This window comes from Oryx dammah, unplaced genomic scaffold (genome assembly GCF_014754425.2).
Source record: "Oryx dammah isolate SB20612 unplaced genomic scaffold, SCBI_Odam_1.1 HiC_scaffold_29, whole genome shotgun sequence".
In the NCBI taxonomy this organism is placed as follows: domain Eukaryota; kingdom Metazoa; phylum Chordata; class Mammalia; order Artiodactyla; family Bovidae; genus Oryx; species Oryx dammah.
The window spans coordinates 4,041,065-4,053,628 of NW_024070213.1; the positions used below are offsets into that span (position 1 = coordinate 4,041,065).

At 54.7% G+C, this 12,564-nt stretch overlaps 1 protein-coding gene and 1 non-coding gene across 2 annotated transcripts in view; one reads left to right on the forward strand and one right to left on the reverse strand.

Annotated features, from left to right (window-relative positions):
* Nucleotides 1-1,452: 1,452 nt before the first annotated feature.
* The window catches only part of FBLN1 (fibulin 1), an 81,510-nt gene continuing 70,398 nt past the window's right edge, over nucleotides 1,453-12,564 (reverse strand). Inside the window, exon 17 of the mRNA XM_040234549.1 lies at nucleotides 1,453-2,276. Coding sequence (XP_040090483.1) covers nucleotides 2,137-2,276 — 140 coding nt within the window. The 3' untranslated portion in view covers nucleotides 1,453-2,136. The remainder of the gene's footprint in view (nucleotides 2,277-12,564) is intronic.
* Nucleotides 12,140-12,212, forward strand: TRNAG-CCC. The gene has a single exon. It is a non-coding gene; the product is annotated as a tRNA-Gly (tRNA).

Sequence of the window (12,564 nt, forward strand, 5' to 3'; positions counted from 1 at the left end):
CAGGCTGGTCCAGGCCTGGCTGGCTTTAGTGGACGAGTGCCCCAAATGAGTGGCCTCACAAACGCTGGGAGTTCCCAAAGGTTTGAGAGTTGGACATGCTCGAGTTATCAGACACCGGCCATGCTGCAATCCCACTGCGGGGCTGAGAGCGTGGCCAGTGACAGGGTTCCGGCTGCTGAGATGACCTGAGGCATGAATGAGATGCCTAAGAAGATGGGGTGAAGCCTGGGCGGGACTTGGAGGGAACGTACGTGGAGACCAAGGGCACGGCTGTTGACTCCTGCAGATGCAAGCGGGGGCCTGGGGGCGTGTGCTGCCCTTGGTCTACTGTCCATGCCAAAGGTGGTGCCAGGATCCCCATAAATCCAGTCTGTCCACGTCTCTTCTGACACGGGCTTTTAGAGAGGATGGAGTTTGGAATCTGATGAACGGAATCTGAATCCCTTCTTTGGCTCTACAAAGCCGTGTGACTTTGGGTGGTGGATTCCTCTCTGAGCCCAATTCCCACATCTCTTCTGACACAGGCTTTGAGAGAGGAATGGAGTTTGGAATCTGATAAACTGAGTCTGAATCCCTTTGGCTCTACAAAGCCGTGTGACTTTGGGTGGTTGATTCTTCTCTGAGCCCAATTCCCACGTCTCTTCTGACACAGGGTTTTAGAGAGGAATGGAGTTTGGAATCTGATAAACTCAGTCTGAATCCCTTCTTTGGCTCTACAAAGCCGTGTGACTTTGGGTGGTTGATTCCTCTCTGAGCCCAGTTCTGTTGTTGTTCAGTTGTCGTTCTTGTTCAGTTGCTAAGTCGTGTCCCACTCTTTTCTGACCCCATGAATTGTAGCCCGCCAGGCTCCTCTGTCCACGGGATTTTCCAGGCAAGAGTACTGGAGTGGTAGCCACTCCTTTCTCCAGGGGATCTTCCTGACCCAGGGATCGAGCCTGGGTCTCCTGCACTGGCAGGCGGGTTCTTTACTGCTGAGCCACCAGACAAGCCCTGAGCCCGGTTTGCTTGTCTCTAAATCGGGCACAATGACACCCACGTGGGTGGGTTTCCAGGAGGAATAAATGAAGCACAGGCTGCTGAGTGCAGGGGGATTCAGGGCATGGGGTGGTCTCTCCTTCCCACGAAAGAGAAGCCTCATCTCCCCCTGGCAGCTTCTAGAGGGGATCAGAAAGTCCACGAGAGACACCACCAGCAGAGCTCCGTGATGCGCCTGCTGGGCCAAGCCTGGGGCGCGGAGTGTGCTTGAGCCACACTTCCTGGGGACAGGGGGGTGGGGAGGTGGGGTGGCAAGCTGTCAGAAATGATGTGGGTTGGAGGCTTTCCCAATACATAGGCTGGGCCCCACCCCAGAGCCTTGGGAGGCAGGAGGGTTTTAAGAAGGTCTTGGGGAATATCTGCAAACCCTTGACTAGACAGGACCGCCCCTCTTAAAAGATTCCCATGCACACAGCATCAGGAGGCTCACAAAGCTGTTTATTTTCCCACCTATGATATAGGATGGAGGCAGGGTGCAGAAAACCCAGCGACTGCTTTGGCGAAATACTGGAGCTGCACGCAAACCTAACAGGCTGTGGCTTTACCGGGGGATCTTCCGTTTCCACACAAATGTAACTGACCTTTGAAGGGCTCCCCGGGGCACTGCGGCGTGCTGCTTCTGGGCAGAATTTATTATACCTGCTCTGCTTTGGTAACCGTGTCTTGAGAATTTCATATTCAAAACTTGATTGGCAAAAAAAAAGTACCAAATGTCAAAATTTCATAAAATCAGGGCAAGAACTGGTCTTCTCTTGCCATTTGGACCTAGCTGCCCCTTGAAAACTGTTTTTTTCTCCCCACCTTGGTCGTTTAGCAACGCCCAGCCCAGAGACGGGAAAAGGGAGCAAAACTTAACGTTTGAGTTAAAAGAGAAGCAAGGTTTTCAACCAAACAGTTAAGTCATTGGACTCATTATTTAAACACCAAAAGACAGCAAATGGACTTCATTCACCTGGCCCAGCTTAGTACATGTTGGCCTAACACTACAAACAAACACATAAAACCGAGATCGTCTGGGTGGCACAGACGGGGGCAGGGCGTCGTCACAGGGCAACGACTTGGCCCGGAGGCACAGACTTGGGTGCGCTGCGAACCGGCCGCTCAGAACCAGTACTCAGAGACGAAGATGTGGACGTTGACGACATTCCGGTGCGACACCACACCCCCGACCACGTAGTTCATCTCCAGCTTCAGGACGGCGTGGAACGGGCCCACGATGGGCCGCACCTGGCGCACAACGCCTGGGGAGAGAGCAGAAGGTGTTTGGGGAGTTAGCAGGGACCGGAGCAACGTGGAGACCGGGGACACGATTTCCCTCCGGGAATTTCAGAGCTGCAGGAGCTCATCAAATCCCGCCTGAGCCAGGTGCCTGCACCTCCCTCCAAGGGGTCACCCCCGGGCTCTGCCACCATCCCTAGGGATGAGTGAGAGCGGGCTCACTGCAGCCTGTCCGCTGTGTGCAGCTCGCACCGTGAGTGAGTCTGTGCGCGCGGGCTTTGGAGCCCTTGCCTTAGGCTCCATGCCAGCTCCTTTTCTGTGAGCCTGGTTTCCTCCTCTACCACCGTCTACCTAACCAAAAACTTTAGAGTCTAGATAAAGGGCCTGGCATGGAGCAGATGCCCAGAAGACACCCGTTCCCCTCTCTCCTAACCCACTGTGCCCACTTGTGACCCATGGGAAGAAACAAAGCATGCGTGAGCCTCTTCCCCCAGTTTCTCACGTTGAGGACTGTCCCGGGGGCCTGGAAACCCTTTATCCGAGCAGAGAGGTCCCGGTTCCCTATGGGACACACTCCTGGGTCCTTCTTTCTCTACACCTCTTTTTTGAAGGGTGACACCTGAACCCTTGGCCCAGTGTTCATGGTGAGCAAGAAGCAGCTCGAGTCCAGCTTGAGCAGCAGAGATGGGTCAGGGCAATCAGAAGGACAGATGGCACGGGGGAGACAGGTGTCTGTCCAGGGAAGCAGAAGCCTGCCGTGTAAAGCTACTGGGAGGAGGCAGGGAGGTCTGCCTGGACCAGTGTAGGGACCCGGCAAAGGCCATGATGGTGGCCTCCCCAGACGGGGCTCAGAGGGAAGGGGGGGTAAGTTCAGTTCAGTCGCAGTGGAGGAGGAACAACCCCAAGTGTCCTGTCCCTGAAAGTTCCATGTCTCCAGGCCGGATCCTGACGTTGCCACCTGCCCACGCAGGGCACCCAGCATCTCATGGAGAGAACGGGCCTGCGCTCAGGGACCAGACGCTCTCCTCCTGGCTGGATGTGGAGAGCCCACCACCCTCTCGGGGCCTCAGATTCCTCAGCAAGCAGATGATGCCACGTGAGCCTGTGCTTTGCACTGACTGGTCCCAACCCCCCCACCCCCAGCTCGGTGTCCACCAAGGTGTGAGCTCCAGGGCTGCAGGGCCACCTCCCTGCCGGACAGGCGGGCTCACTGCCTCACTTCTGCACGTGTTCACACATTCCTCAATGGGTACCAGGTGCTGTTCATGGTGGTGCCGAGAAAACAAACAGAACCCTGGTTTCAAAGTCGGTGGTGGACCTAGGTGAGTGCCATGCTCTGACAGAAGTCTGCACACTGTCCAGCGGGGCTGAGGATGGAGGTGAGAGAGGCGGGGGAGTCAGCAAAGGCTTCCTGGAGGAAATGGCTCTCTCCCTGCAGATCCCCGCGCCTGGCACAGAGCAGGTGCCACCCCTGCAGCTATTGACATTTAGGAGGGACCCTCTTCCATCGCCCCGGCTCTGATATTAGGACTTTCCCAAAGCTGTGTGGCACAGGAGTGTGCTGGAGCAGCTGGTTGTATGGTCGTGCCATATGACAATTTCCAAGCCCAACGTGACGTCACTGAAGGCAGGCTCAAGAACCACCCATCACTGCAGGGCTGTCTGCAAACAACACCCTGGAGCCTGAGAACCAGCCAGAACGCAGATTGTTTGCTGTGTCCAACTGCTGACTGCAGGCTGGTTTGTACAACAGCACTGCCACTGACTTGGGAAATGTGCACCCAGCGTGGCCCTTCACACCCACGCTGAGATCAGTGAGGGCTCTGGGGGGTCTAAAGGGGCCCAAGGCCTTTGGCACCCGTGGCCGGTTCTCGATCAAGACCACCAAGTTCACGGTCAGGAAGGGGATTTGGGCAGGCCATCCCCTTTCACTCCCTGGGCTTGTGTTTCAAAGGTGCCCAGCAGTGGGGTGGAATTCCAGGCTATTCTAAGCAAACAAGGCTCTGGCCCTGATGGAAGGTAAGCAGGAGCTTCGGTGGGCTGGCAGCACCCTTTCTCTGCCCCTGCCTGGTGATGACATCCCAGCTCTGTCCTGTCTGAACGCCCACGAACATCGTCAGCTCGCGGCTAAAGACGGGGGCTTGTCACCACCCTCAGTTTGCCCATGGTCCCTGTGGTGAGCACGGCCCCAGACTCTCCTGTCCCTCACCAGCGTGACCGTCTCCTCTCCCCGGGCCGGAGACCGCCACTGGCGCCCACCAGCCTCAGTGGCCTGGGTTACCTGCACCCATCCCTGGGACAGTGCTCAGAGGGACTCAGGGGGCTTGAAGGGAAGAGGTGAGAGGCTCATAAGCCTGAGAGCTAGCTTAGGACAGAGAGCAGCGAGGTGGAGGGAACACTTCTGCAAGCTATGATCAGACATGTATTTATTTCTATTATCATTATACTGTGTGTGTGTGTGTGTGTGTGTGTCTGTGCACGCACACTAAGTTGCTTCAGTCGTGTCTGACTCTTTGCGACTCTATGGACTGTAGCCCTTTCAATATCATATAATTAATATATGATATGTAAATATATGGGCTTCCCAGGTGGGGCAAGCAGTAAGGAACCCACCTGCCAATGCAGGAGATGCAAAAAGATGTGGGTTCAATCCCTGGGTTGGGAAGAGGCTCTGGAGGAGGGCATGGCAGCCCACTCCAGTATTCTTGCTTGGAGAATCCCATGGACAGAGGAGCCTGGCGGGCTGCAGTCCATACAGTTGCAAAGAGTCAGACACGACTGAAGTGACTTAGCACACACACAGCACACACACATATAAATATATATATAGTTTAATTATTATAAACACAAAGTATATATTGTTGTTGTTAGTTGCTCAATCTTGTCTGACTCTTTGCAACCCCATGGACTGTAACCCGCCAGGCTCCTCTGTCCATGGATTTCTCCAGGCAAGAATACTGCAGTGAGTAGCCATTCCCTTCTCCACCGGATCTTCCCGACCCAGGGATTGAACCTGAATCCCCTGCATTGCAGGCAGATTCTTTACTGTCTACGCCACAAGGGAAGCCCTTTCAGGACACAAGGTTTGAGTCCAGCTGACCTCAGTCAGCAGCATGATCCCAGGTTGGTTACTGAAATTTTGAGTCCCCACTTCCTCCTCTGTGAAACAGGGATTAAACGGCCATCTTCAGAGTCAGAAACAAAACCATCACAAGGCCATCTGCTGCTTCCCCCTCAGAAATAAGCGCTGGATACCATAAAGCTCCACAGCATTCCAGTGTAATATGAATTTCAGTTCAAGTAGGACCGAATTCCTCCATGATTGCAAAATAGAGCAAATGCTGAATATTTTTATTAGATTGCCTTAAACACTGATGAGAAAGGAAAGCTCTGGATGTATAGAAAATATATTTAAATCTCAATATGTACTGTTAGGGCACTTCATGAGGTTTAGTTTCTATGATGCCTAAAGACCAGAATGTCATGCTGTTGGCTAAGTGTTCTGACTGTGAACAGCTAAAAGGCCAAACAAACCACTAAAGGAAGCTAAGAGCTGCTTTAGAGAAGAAGGGCGTTGAGAAGGGGAAGAGGGAGCAGAAGGCTGAACTTCAGATGTAGGTCACACTCAGGGCCTGGATTGTCTCAGGATCTTTGCATTTAACGAGAGAACAACTGAGGTGGAAGACACGGGCATCTGCAAGGATTAAACAAGGCGTTTTGGCAGTGACATAGCAGGTGCTCAGGGGGCCAGCCACCCTATCCTTTTCCTGTGGCCTGGGGTCCACACCCCAGGCCACACCCACTCTGTGGATCTGACCATATTTCTTCTTCAGCCTAGCCACACTTCCTGGGGGCTCTGATTTCAGTGAACATGCTCCCTTCATTCCCAGGTTAAGCTTGACATCCACCTCCTGGTCCTCACCTTCACTGAACCTAGACTTTCTCCCAATATCACTTCTTTCTTCACAGCTTTCCCATCCATCCATCCACCCGCCCATCCAATCACCCATCCATCCACCCGCCCATCCAATCACCCATCCACCCACCCGCCCATCCAATCACCCATCCACCCACCCTCCCATCCAATCACCCATCCATTCATCATTCATCTATACACCCATTCATCAGTCATCCATCCATCCATGCAATAGAGGCCATTCTGCACAAGGGAAGTTTAAGGAAGATTCTACTTCAAATTGGATTTTAAATACTAAGTATGGTTTTTCCTGTGGTCATGTATGGATGTGAGAGTTGGACTGTGAAGAAGGCTGAGTGCCGAAGAATTGATGCTTTTGAACTGTGGTGTTGGAGAAGACTCTTGAGAGTCCCTTGGACTGCAAGGAGATCCAACCAGTCCATTCTGAAGGAGATCAGCCCTGGGATTTCCTTGGAAGGAATGATGCTAAAGCTGAAACTCTAGTACTTTGGCCACCTCATGCGAAGAGTTGACTCATTGGAAAAGACCCTGATGCTGGGAGGGATTGGGGGCAGGAGGAGAAGGGGATGACAGAGGATGAGATGGCTGGATGGCATCACGGACTCAATGGACGTGAGTCTGAGTGAACTCCGGGAGTTGGTGATGGACAGGGAGGCCTGGCGTGCTGCAATTCATGGGGTCGCAAAGAGTCAGACACGACTGAGCGACTGAACTGAACTGAGGGGGCTTCCCTGGTGGTCCAGTGTTAAGAACCTGCCTCACAATACAAGAGACACTGGCTTGATGCCTGGGCGGAGAGGACCCCACATGCCATGGAGCAAGGAAGCCCATGCACCGCAGATACTAGAGCCCGCGGGCCTGCAGCTTGTGCTCCGCAAGGGGAGCCACGGCAGTGAGACGCCCAGCGCAGCCAAAACGTGAGTGAGTTTAAATAAAAAAGACTAAGCAGGAGCCCACAGGGCAAGTAAGGTGAAGGTGTCAGTAGCTCAGTCATGTCCGACTCTGTGACCCACGGACTGCAGCCAGGCTCCTCTGTCAGTGGAGTTCTCGCCAAGGATACTGGAGTGGGTTGCCATTTCCTTCCCCAGGGGATCTTCCCAACCCAGGGACAGAACCCAGGTATTCCACACTGCAGGCAAGTTCTTTATCATCTGAGCCACCAGGGAGGCCCAAGGTAGGTAGGACCTGTGCAGAGGCCCCAAGTGTGAAGGCTTCAGTCAGTTCTGGGAACAGAGTTAGTCTTGGGGAAAGACAGACAGAGGAGGGTAAGGAGGTGGGAAAGGGCTTCCTCAGGGACTTCGCACCTTGTCAGGCTCACAGAACTGGGAACCCAGAGCAGTGGTCTCCTGGCTTCCTCACCACCACCGATTCTAGACCGCTGTCCTTTCAGAACCACCACCAACCTTCCGGGGGCAGGGAAACAAGAGAGGGAACTAGAGAAACCCTTGCTGCCCAAACGTGGCATCACGGACATTAGAAACTGAACCTCCACCAGGGGTCCAACCACATCCGTCACTTGCTTCTACAGCTGTGTGGCTGGCATCCGCTCTGCGCCAGGCGCTGGGGACCAGCTAGACCGCCTGTGTCCTCTTTCATGAAGCCCCGCCAGTCTCACTCCGCGTCACCTGGTACCTGGTCTCCCTCGAGGGAACCTTCACAGTTGACTCCCGCTTTGGACGCAGGGTCTATATCACGTTCATCTCTGTCCACTGTCCCCAGCCCAGGGCCCGGGGCAGGACACAGGGGAAGCACCGTTACAATTATCCAGTGGGGTGAAAGCAGAGGGAGAGAGAGAAAAGAGAAGGAGAGAGGGGAGGAAAGAAGGGACCCTACTCCTTGAGGGCCCCTCAAACCTTTGTCTTGAAGGGAAGGGGCCACTGAAGGCTCTGAGCGGGAGCAGCTTTATGTGGAAAGACCACTTCTGCAGCAAAATGCAGGAGAGAGGGAAAGGCTCTTTCCAGCATGCCTGCCTTGTCCATCTTCCCTGCTGGGGTGTTCACCTCCCTAACTTTCAAGAGCCCCAGAAAAAAAAAAAAAAGGCCATGATCATGATGCTGAGTTCAGCTGTGTTAATCTTCCAAATCCTCATCCTTGGCATTTCTGCTTCGGGTCCCAGACACCGCTGGTATTCCTCGGCGTGTCTGTGCCTCTGAAAGATATAATTAAGTCTTTTTTTTTTTCCTTTGAAAAATGTAGGTCCCCTCGGGCACTTCACCTTCATGTCTCGTCTCTGCTTCGTAAATTGCAGCCGATGTGCCAGGAGCCCGAACACAGAACCCAAGCGTCCAGCGGGAGGCCTCCATTGCCTCCTGGGGACTGTGGTCTGGATTCCGGGCCCCTGCAGCCATCCCCAGGCTTCTGCTGCTTGACAGGGGTCACAGCTGATCATACCCAGGTTGTCTGAAAGGAGGAGGACCACCCGTGAGGGCATCTGCCCAAGACACCAGTCTCTGGAGACTTGGAGTCACAGCCTGGCGTTCCTCTGCTTCTTCCTCACCGAGCGGCCCTGTGACCTTGTACGAGCCACCCTCTTTCTGAAGTCAGCCTCCGACTCAGAGGTCCTGCGATTCTAACTGACCAAGTGTAATAGCATGAACAGGGCTGTCGAAGAGCATCTTAGCAAAAACGATGATCCATCTAGAGACGGCATGGTACCTCAGGCCAGTGGAAATGAACTGTGCTTTTCAAAAGACAGAGCTTCAAGTTAAAAAAAAAAAGGCAGAGGGAAGAAAGTCAGCATCAGATGAGAATAAGACGTGGTCACTACCTGAAATCAGGTTATGGAGACACTGGTCTTCTCCGTTGTCATGGTCTCCCCACCGTGGTGTGAGGCCAGAGGCCAAGGGCACAGACTTTCTTTTCTGGTCAATCTTTTTAAAATGTAATTAATTAATGTTTCGTTGTACTGGGCCTTCGCTGCCGCAAGCAGATTTCTCTAGCTGTGGCGAGCAGGGGCTACTCTTCATTGCTGCAGCTTCTCTTGCTGCAAAGCGCAGGGTCCGGCTGCGATGGCTTCAGTAGTTGCGGGCACATAGGCTTAGCTGCCCTGCATCCTGTGGGGCCTTCCAGGACCAGGACCGTGTCCCCTGCACTGGCAGGCGGACTCTTACCCACTGCGCCACTGGCCACTCTCCTATCTCTGGCTCTTGGAACATAGTAGGTCCTCGGTCCCACTACCGACCTGACACGTAGGAGGCCCGCAATATGTGAATTGATAAATGAACGCACGAACTAGAGACCGAAGCACTAAGCACAGTCTGTAAAGTTGAAAGTTATCACCTGGAGAAGCAAAAGCGGCGGGAAGGAGTGGATGATAGCCATAGGTCGCTGGGTTTTCAGGTGCGGCCCACGTGCAAGCAGAAAGGCGACAGGTTCGAACCAGGCCTCCTGTCTGGCCCCGCGGCCGCCACACAGAGCCACGAGCCGGGGGGAGGTGACGAGTTGGCCTGGTCAGACAAGGTGCCAAGACCAAGAACCTTGGAGCTCAGAGGAGACCCACGTGGTTTCAGCAAACACTAACACAATGGGCGATGGGGAAAAAAGCAAACCATCACCCGCATCTCAGGACATCTTCCTTGACAAGGATAACTCCAGGCCAGGATGAGCAGCACAGACCGAAGGCAAAGAGGAAAACGCAAGAACAGGAAGAAGTACGGTCTGTACGTCTAATGCCCAAAGCTATAGTGGTGATGGGCCAGGAAGGAGGTCCACAGCGGCTAAGGAGATGGGAATGGACGGGCCCCGCGTCCACTGTTCCTTCCCGTGCTCCCCAAAATCGTCGGGGGGAGGACCATCGCCTCCCTCCCACCGGGGAGGAGCTCGGGGCTCTGGGGGCTGACGTCCCAGATCACAGGGCTGTCAGGGCACAGCGCCACCCAGACAGGATGGACCCTGAGCGTAGTTCTCTCCACCTGACCGCACCTGCCCCGACGTGGTGTGGAGGAAACTTCCAGAATGTGCTGCCCTTGGCTGAGTCATCCATACAGGGCAAAAACGGCAGAGAGGAACTACAGGGCAATCATATCGGTCATGGGCAGGGAAGGAATGGAGCTCTCCAATCCCTGTCTTCTGTTCTTCTTGCCTGAAAAACACCCAGTAAGCGCTTGGAAGGTGGAGGACAGGGGTCTCGGTCACAGATTTAAAGTCTGCCTCAGCAGAACCATCCTCCCGACTTCTTGGCTCTCACTTCCTCCTGGGTCTCTCACAACCAAACCAGAGGGTCTGCATGGGGCAGCAGCAGGGAACCGGAGTCAACGCCCCCGGGGCCCGCCTCTCCCTTGGGTAGAAAGAGGAAAAGAAATGTCAGCTCTGCCCGAAGGCTTCCAGGCTCCTTCCTGGATGCAGGAACCAGCATTTCCAGGGGCACGTGGTGGGTATGAAGACACCCCCGTCCGCCATCTCCTCCCCCGACATCTCAGCCACACACACTGGGGCCTCACGGTTCCAGGAGGAGCAACGGGGGCTCTGGGGGTGAAATGAGTTCTGAACCAGAAACAGCAAGCCTGCCCCTGAAGCCAGACCCGGGGCCGCTGCCCTTCGGCCAAGCCGCCTGGCCTTGCCGGCAGGAGAGATGGCCTGGGCGGTTTTCCGGAAGGGATTTGCCGTCTGATGCACCTGCTTTTACAGGTTGGCCCAGGATGCGACAGTGGTGGGAATTGCGAGAATCCTCCCCTCTTTCTCTGTGAGTCCTCCCGCGTGGATCAGCCCCCACCTACCTACCTGCTGGGGACCCTTCCCCTTCGCTAGACCCAACCTCATCAGCCCCCTTGCATGCCTCCAGGTGCCTCCAGATGAGAAATCTCAGGGCTGGGACAGACCTCAAAGAGGAGGACTCTGCCTGGTTCAAGGTCACACAGGATGGTCGTGGCAGCAGAAACCCCACATCCAGCCCCACCAGGCTACGTGCAGGCCTCAGTCATGCCCCCTGAGCCTGGGAGCCCCTCCGAGCCTCAAGTGTCCTCACCTAGAGAACGGGGCCATCTCCCACAGGGATAAGTGACACAGCCGTTGTTCAGTCGCTCAGTCATGTCCGACTCTGTGCAACCCCATGAACTGCAGCCCGCCAGACTCCTCTGTCCATGGGGATTCTCCAGGCAAGAATACTGGAATGGGTTGCCATTTCCTCCTCCAGAGGATCTTCCCGACCCACGGACTGAACCCTGTCTCCTGCATTGGCAGGGGGAGTCTTGACTAATGAGCCGTCAGGGAAACCCAAGTGACACAGGACGTGTGGTCTACGTGCCGGGAGTGTTCAGCACACAGCAGTGCCCTTGCTGTTGAGACGACTGTGACCGTCGAGGACCCGACACGCAGAGTTCTCAGCCATAAGCACAGATCGAACGATCCATCCGGGAACACCCGACTCTGAGGCCGCGGGAGGTGCTCTTGGTGACAGTGGCTGATGGTGGGTGTTGGGTCCTCTGTGTAGTTACGGTTGTCAAGTGAGGCCATCGGGAGATCCGTATCATCATCAGACTCTTTCCCCGCCGCCTAATTTCACACAAGATGCCTCTGCTGCTGTTTGGCTAAAAACATTTCATTTTCTTAAAAAAAAAGAATAATTTCTGAATGTGCCGGTGAGCTCAAAGGCTTTTCAGAAGGTGCGTGACAGCAGCAGTAAGAGCGTCACAAATCATTCTGGACGCAGCCGATCCGCAGGAGAACTCGGGAGATGCTGAGAGGCCACTCTGGGCTCATTTAACCCCCTGGTGACTCTGTATGTGAGCAGGCAAGTGTGATCCTGCAGCCTGCTGGGCACCGGGCCTGGGGAACCTCCTAGTGGGCATGCTGTGTGTGCACACGTGCGTGTGCATGCAAGGGTATGCAAGAAAGAAAGACAAATAGGGTGACGGGGGCGGTATGGCACAAATGAACCCCTTGTAGGCTCTTACCTCCAGAAATTTACAACCGGTGGAAGAGGAAGTCAAGCAAAAAGTCACAATGGGGACTTCCCTGGTGGTCCAGTGGCTAAGATTCTGTGCTCCCAACGCAGGGGGCCCAGGTTCGATCCCTGGTCAGGGAACTAGATCCCACATGCTCAGTAGTGCTCACATGATGCAACTAAGACCCAGTGCAGCCAAATAAATAAATATTAAAAACAAAAACTCACAATGCCATGACCACACACCCTCCCCACCGGCACCAGCATTTCTCCGCTCGCACACACAGCAGACCTTCTGGAAGCAGTCCCCCAGCGGCGCCTCCAGGGCTCCCACCCTGGTGTGTCTCCCCTTGACCCCACTCCACTGAGAATGGCCTGGTCAAGGTCGCCATCAGCTGGAGCGATACTGAATCCAGTGGTGAATCCTTTGTCCTCATCTGACCAAAGTCACCATCATTGACACAGCTCATGCCCCTCCTCCTGGGAAGGCCTC